General features: G+C 33.6%; 1 protein-coding gene across 1 annotated transcript; it reads left to right on the top strand.

Annotated features, from left to right (window-relative positions):
* The first annotated feature begins 2,158 nt into the window (after window positions 1-2,158).
* On the top strand, window positions 2,159-6,239 carry LOC109069036 (clarin-3-like). The gene is made up of 3 exons (XM_042768244.1): window positions 2,159-2,520; window positions 4,414-4,599; window positions 5,418-6,239. Exons 1-3 carry the CDS (start codon window positions 2,286-2,288, stop codon window positions 5,687-5,689), a joined length of 693 nt encoding a protein of 230 aa, XP_042624178.1. The 5' UTR covers window positions 2,159-2,285; the 3' UTR covers window positions 5,690-6,239.
* Window positions 6,240-7,671: the final 1,432 nt, after the last annotated feature.

Genomic DNA, 7,671 nt, shown 5'->3' with positions numbered 1-7,671 from the left:
GAAAAAGTATTCTCGTATAATATTACGGTTGAACCCCTGATGTCACATGGATTATTTTACCAATCCTTGCTAAGTTTCTGGACGTTGATGGTGTAAGGACCCTTGCTGTCTATGGGAGGGTCAGAGAGCTGTCAGAATGCATCAAAAATATCTTAACTTGTGTTCCAAAGATGAACGGAGGTCTTACGGGTTTAGAACGACATGAGGGTGAGTAATTAATAACAGAATTTTCATTTTTGGGTGAACTATCCCTTTAAGGTGTTTATAACACAATGCATATGGTGACCACTGTAGCATTTTTTTATTAAGGATATGTTTATTTCTTGAAGTATAAAGGTATGTCCTTGGTGTACACATTTGTGTAGTTTTTGGTATACTGGTATGTGCACATTTGTGGTTTGAATTTGTATACCGTATGTGCACAGATGTTTAGGTTGTATATTTCTGTACTGTATGTGCACATTTGTATTTTAAAAGCTTACTATATGTGCATCTGTGTAGGTTATGAATTTGTATACTGTATGTGCACAAATGTTTAGGTTGTATATTTCTGTACTGTATGTGCACATCTGTTTTAAATGTGTATTATGTGAATCTGTGTAGGTTTTGAATTGGTAAACCATATGTGCACATTTGTTTTGAATATTTGTACTGTATGTGGATATTTGTGTTTTGAATTTAACATGTATTTGAATTTATGTATATTGTTTGTGTATATTTGTTTTGAATTTAATGTGTATTTTGAATATTTGTACTTCAACATTTATTTGCCATGTGTTCTGCATGTTCACTCGTGTATTTTGAATTCAATATAATTGTGCACATTTATATTAAATACTAGGCTCATCAATATTGAGTAAATTTGTGTCATTTAAAACTTAAAAACTGTTTTTAAAGCAGATTTATTGTTTTTTCTACTTAAATAAAACATCTGTATTTGAAAACTGTGTATTTTATTCATTAAAATAATCTCATGAATAAAAGTAAATAGTTAACCCAAGTGTTGGGTTATTTTTAACCCAACTGGCTTTTAACCCAATCATTGGTTAAAAATAACCCACAGTTGGGAAGGTGCTATACCAACCCATAGTTGGGTTACTTGTTGGGTTATTTTTAACCCAACTTTTTTTAGTGTGTATAAATGAGTTTTATGGTTAATCTAATCTCAGATTCATTTTTACGCTATACATCAGTATACAATAGTAACGTCAAAAATGCTGTTACATCAGATTGAATGAAATACAAGAGGCGCCATCTGCTGGTTAAAATATCATATATTTTTAATTCATTTCAAAAAAGTTATTTTACAGTTTTGTATTGCTCTGGTAGGCTAAAACACACACATTCTGATCCTATTATCTCTGTTTGTAAGTGTTTTTATTTGTGGGTGTGTTGTGATATCCATGGTGATATGGTATCACTGCAAAATGGACTTTGGACATCTTTTAAAGCATCACACTAAAAATAAATATAGCATTCAGGAAATACACAACATTTATGTAATATAAACATGTTTTGTGACCTATGTTGAGTTTTTGATGTCTATGTAACTAATATAGATTGGCTTATTCTTTTAAAAGTTATCAAATGAGCAACATTGTTTATTTAATCTGCCTTTTTCCTTTTCTTTTGCATTCTTTCTTTTTATTTTCATCGCTACAAAGCTAACAACCTACAAAATCATATTTAAATAAAGTTTGAAACAAATTTAAAATGCATATTCATTTGAAAAGAATGATGAATATTTCTTAGATTTATGAACATTGCTGCTATTGTCATATTAATTATGACTGTAAGGATCATAAATGTTATGCCCAAGGCCATCATTCACGTGCCCTGGGGTAAAATTATAAGGAAATGGCTCCTGTGACACCAGTCTTCTCTTTCTGATCAAACCCACTTCACTCTCTTTATGATATTGTGCGCTCCAATATAAATGCCATGACAACACGAGCAGCTGTCTGTGACTGTACAGACAATTACTTTATGACTTGATTGCCCTCCTGGTGATGCGTTTCATCATGAGCTTATCTGCAATCAGCTTTCCCCAGCCAAGACCAAACCTTTGCCATTGCAGGGAAACACCAGGTACTGGTTTCAGATCAGTGACTTAGCTCAATCTATACAACACCATTTATTACCCCAGCAGCCACCAACTCCTCACTTCCTCCCAAGAGCTCCCATTTTCCAGTCACAAAGCGACAGGAATCAACCGGTCTGCTTGACAAGCTTAAAAACTTCTCAGCCGAGGACCTAGAAAAAAAGACCACCGTTACACAGAAACCATGCCGTCCTCAAAGAAACTAGCACATTTCTTGTCAAGTGCTGCTTTATGTACAGCTGGAGTGGCTGTATTGGGTTTCGGGATGTCGACGGACTGGGCCGAAGCCGTCTTAGACTGTGCTCCGATCGACAGTGGAGAGTTCAGTGGATCCTCCAGTCTCCAAATTGGGCTTTTCAATGGCACGGAGACCAAAATCGCCTGCCCCAGGATTGACAAACTTGGAGTTAAAGTGCCTGGTGAGTTTCAAATAAGGGTTCAATTAATTTTCTACATGCTAGATTATATATATATATATACACTCACTGGCCACTTTATTAGGTACACCTTGCTAGTACACGGTTGGACCCCCTTTTGGCTTTAGAACTGCCTTAATTCTTCCTGGCATAAATTAAACAAGGTGTTGGAAACATTCCTCAGAGATTTTGGTCCATATTAACATGACAGCGCCACCCAGTAACTGCAGATTTGTCGTGGTCAGCAACAATACTCAGGTCTGTGGTGTTTAAACGACGCTCAGTTGGTACTAAGGGGCCCAAAGTGTGCCAAGAAAATATCCCCCACACCATTACACCACCACCAGCAGCCTGAACCATTGAGACAAGGCAGGATGGATCCATGCTTTTATGTTCTTTACGCCAAATTCTGACCCTACCATCTGAATGTCGCAGCAGAAATCGAGACTCATCAGACCAGGCAACATTTTTCCAATCTTCTGTTGTCCAATTTTGGTGAGCCTGTGTGAATTGTAGCCTCTGTTTCCTGTTCTTAGTTGACAGGAGTGGCACCCAGTGTGGTCTTCCGCTGCTGTAGCCCATCTGCTTCAGGGTTTGACGTGTTGTGCGTTCAGAGATAGTATTCTGCATACCTTGGTTGTAACGAGTGGTTATTTGAGTTACTGCTGCCTTTCTATCCTCTCTAACCAGTCTGCCCATTCTCCTCTGACCTCTGACATCAACAAGGCATTTTCATCCACACAACTGCTGCTCACTGGATATTTTATCTTTTTCGGACCATTATCTGTAAACCCTAGAGATGGTTGTGTGTGAAAATCCCAGTAGATCAGCAGTTTTTGAAATACTCAGACCAGCCCATCTGGCACCAACAACCGTTCCATGTTCAAAGTCACTTAAATCCCCTTTCTTCCCCATTCTGATGCTCGGTTTGAACTTCTGCAAGTCGTCTTCACCACATCTAGATGCCTAAATGCATTGAGTTGCTGCCATGTGATTGGCTGATTAACAATTTGTGTTACCAAGCAACTGAACAGGTGTCCCTAAAAAAGTGGCCGGTGAGTGTGTGTGTGTGTGTGTGTGTGTGTGTGTATGTGTGTGTGTGTGTGTGCTGGGTTAGGTTGCAAGTGATAACCACAGATATGCTGTTCACTTTTAGGAAAAAATATAAGGTACAAAAGCTGTCACTGGGATGTGTTTAAATATGGCATAAGTGTCCAAATACCATCTGGGGCTATTAAATATGATACCAAGAAGCACAATGAAAAAAAGATGACCTTTGAAATTTGCCATTCCATGAAAATCACATGACCATTTTATTACATTTATCTTTATATTTACATTTAATCATTTAGCAGATGCTTTTATTCAAAACGACAAATGAGGACAATGGAAGCAATCGAAATCAACAAAAGAGCAATGATATACAAGTGCTATAAGAAGTCTCAGTTAGCTTAATGCAGTACACGTAGCAAGGGTTTTTAAATCATATAATAAATAAATAAATAAATAAATAAATAAATAAAAAGATAGAATAGGAAAAGAATAGAGCAAGCTAGAGTTAGAGGCCTTTTTTTTGCTTTTGTTAATTGTATAATAAATAAATAAATATATAAATAAATAAATACAAAAATATTAGAGAAGCTTGTGTTAGTTTCTTTTTTTGTTTTGTTTTTTAAAGAAAACAAGCTGTTAGTAAATAAAAAAAGAGTACAAGTCTAAAAGGGGCATTTTCATTTTAAATGTTTTTTTTTTCATCTTTTATGTTTGGAATTCGTCAAAGATTATGTTATGTTATTTCAATTGACATCTTTCATGTAAAAAATCAATGTTTTATGCATTCTTCAATGACATAATATAAGAATATAATGTAGTTTTCTCTTTCTCTCTGGCATTTAGTGTTCGACCGGCTAGCGAAATTAGGAAGTGCTCCGGTCATCCTCCACACTCTGGTTGTCATCCTGTTGGCTCTGGCTCTTTTGGGGTCTGCAGGAAGTATTCTGGTCACACTGTACAACAGCTTCAGTAACCCATATCAGACCTACATGGGACCAGTAGGACTATACACATGCAGTGGACTCAGTGGTCAGCAAACACACACTTAAACTTTGATTGGTTTAAATGATTTTTAGTGGTCCTAAGACCTTTGTGTAGTGTTGTTGTCACATTTACTGTTTCTCTGCTAAATTTCATGTGTGAAATCCAGTCATTCCAATAAGAATCCACAAGATCGCATGGATCATATGGTAATTCCAACTTTCTATCTCACAATTTAAACTGAATTCTTACTGTATGTTTCACAATTCTGACTTTATATCTCTCACAATTCCGAGAAAAAAAAGTCAGAATTGCAAGACATAAACTAAAAACTGCCAGACATAATCTCTTCTGGAAAAAGTCATACAGTAATTATCAAGTTTATATATCACAATTATGATTTTATTTTATTACAATTCTGAAAAAAAAAAAAAAAACTTTTTTCTCAGAAATGCAAGATATAAACTTATAATTCATACTTTTTTCTCAGAACTGCAACTTTCGGTCTCACAATTCAGAGAAAAAACAAACAAACAAAAAACATTGTTCTTCAGATTTACAATAAAAAAAGTAAGAATTGCGATATTAAATGAATTCTGACTTTTTCTTTTTCTTTTTTTTTTTCTCAGAACAGCGAGAAAAAGGTCAGAATTGTGAGATAAAAAGTTTTTATACCATGGCAGAAACAGATTTCAATATGAGTGTCAATTTCACATGATGAAAACGTTCCCCACGCATATTTCGCTCAAGTTCAAGTTGGTCACCCCAATTCAGTGTATCATACATCTACTCTATTGATAATAGGCAGTTAAGTGGACCTGTTGGTGCATGGGAAAGTTTGCTAATGTGTCTTATCTCTTGTCCAGTATGTGTGGCCAGCCTGGCACTGATTCTGTACGTGTCAAACGCCTACCTGGGTGAGATGTTCCAGACGCTGGTGAAAGCAGATGAAGCTAACGTGAAGCTGAAGGATCCACAAATTACCCTACAGGTGGGGTTCTTCCTTCTGATACCGTACATCAGTGTCAACTTGCTGGCCATCCTCGTGGTCTATCTGTACGTCCACGCTGCATACACACGCCGCAAAGAGCAGGAGAAACCAACAGAGGATGCGCCCAAAGAGATCATGATGTACTAAAGCAAAAACACAGCAAAAATCTGTTGAACAGGCAATGATTTTCAGACTGGAGCTGAATTCAATCCATTAGTTTGAACCTGCCACATTAACTGTGAAGTGAATTGCAAAACTGAACTTGCCTGAATGAATTAAAATTCAAAATTGTATTAGTCATAGGCTACACATACAAAATAAGCCTCACTTTTAAAAAAGTAATTGTATTAGAAAACAGTGTCTCAGATGATTTTTGTGTTTTGTTAGCTGTTTTGCTTGTGCTTTTTCTTTAAAAAGAACGCCATTTGTTTTGATATTTTATCTAATGCATGTTTTAAGTATGAATTAAGTGTTAAAATATTATTATTATTATTATTTTGCATATTTTATTGCAGAGGTGTGAAATATGTAGTTCTTATACTATTTATCTACTTATGCATAAAATATTATTATGAGAAAAATTGTCTCATTGGCTGTTTTTATATTAAACTGTCTGCTGTTTCACACATTCCTCAAATATTCTGTAAATATTACTGTAATAATTTAGTACAATAATAAATCTTTTTAGAATGATGAGGATTTTGTGTTCAGTTTTAAATAGTTTAAGAGACCCAGTAAGACCATTAAAAATTACCTGCAAAAAAAATTATTGCTCACTCACTGATTGTCTTTTAAAACTTGACTAATAAAATGCAATGGCTCATTAAATTACACTGACAGATTTTGATAAAGGAGATTAAAACCTATTATAGGACTGCCAGGTCATCAACTGTATGACGTCATTTTTCACAATCACTGCACTAGATGAACTCTGGCCCTTGGGCTTTGTTTATATTGTGTATTTATTAATTGAATAGACATGCAGGGGTGTGATTTGGGCTTCTTCCAGCAGGGGGCAACAGAAGTGTATTTATCCAGCTCTTTTCTGCACTGCAAGGAGGAAACTCAGAAGTCTTTCTTCATTTTGAAAGACTGCATTTTAAATGTACTCAAGTCTTGTGACAAAGTATTCACTATCCATGATCTCAGAGTATTCTCAAAGTGTAGGAGTCACAGTGAGGTACAAAGTTGCTTTCAGCCTTCATATCCAGCACTGGATATCAATGCCAATGGGTAACCAATGGGTTATTATGTAGTTAAATGAAACTAAAACTTTAAACCATAAAATAATAATAATAATAATAATAATAATAATAATTATAATAATAATAATAATAATAATAATAATAATAATAATAATAATAATAATAATAATAATAATAATAATAATAATTGAAATAACCATTAACTGAAATAAAATCTAATTTCTCATTTTCTCATGTAGTGTTAAAATATTTTTATGGGCCACTGCATACATTTTTTTTTTTTGCACTTTTTAAAAAAGTACCATCAAAGTATGAAGTACTATATTATTTATATTTATTTTATTATATTTGTATTATATTTCATATTTATTATTTTTTTATTTAATATATAGTATAGGAAATAACAACAACAATAATGATAATAATAATAATAATAATAATAATAATAATAATAATAATAATGACAAAAACTTAACCAAATCACAAAAATATTAACCAAAATTCAAGTGAAAACAAAAAATATAAATATAAATATAAATAATATAATAATATAAAAATAAAATCTATGTAAAATTATATCAATGATACTAAAATAATTCTGATCCAGTGCAATATCCAAAAATAGATTTCTATTTTCTATTCTATAGATTTTAACTACTAACCAGACATTTTTGAAAGAAAGAAAGAAAGAAAGAAAGAAAGAAAGAAAGAAAGAAAGAAAGAAAGAAAGAAAGAAAGAAAGAAAGAAAGAAAACCAGTGTATATATAGACATTTTTCTGCACATTTTCTTCAGTGTTGTACTGTTATTCAAATGAAATCTGGTATAATTGTACTACCACTACATGGATTATTTTCTCCAATGAAATAATCAATTCTGCTATGTAAACATATGCAGTAATAAAACCATACATACATGTACAGCT

Source organism: Cyprinus carpio, chromosome A12 (assembly GCF_018340385.1).
Source record: "Cyprinus carpio isolate SPL01 chromosome A12, ASM1834038v1, whole genome shotgun sequence".
In the NCBI taxonomy this organism is placed as follows: Eukaryota; Metazoa; Chordata; class Actinopteri; order Cypriniformes; family Cyprinidae; genus Cyprinus; species Cyprinus carpio.
Note: the sequence above shows the minus strand (reverse complement) of the source record. Positions and strands in the feature narration are given on the sequence as shown.

Coding starts and splice junctions, on each gene's coding strand:
- LOC109069036 (XM_042768244.1), top strand. CDS start 2,286: ATGCCGTCCTCAAAGAAACTAGCACATTTCTTGTCAAGTGCTGCTTTA. Junction 2,521..4,413: donor ACTTGGAGTTAAAGTGCCTG/GTGAGTTTCAAA, acceptor TCTGGCATTTAG/TGTTCGACCGGCTAGCGAAA. Junction 4,600..5,417: donor CACATGCAGTGGACTCAGTG/GTCAGCAAACAC, acceptor TCTCTTGTCCAG/TATGTGTGGCCAGCCTGGCA.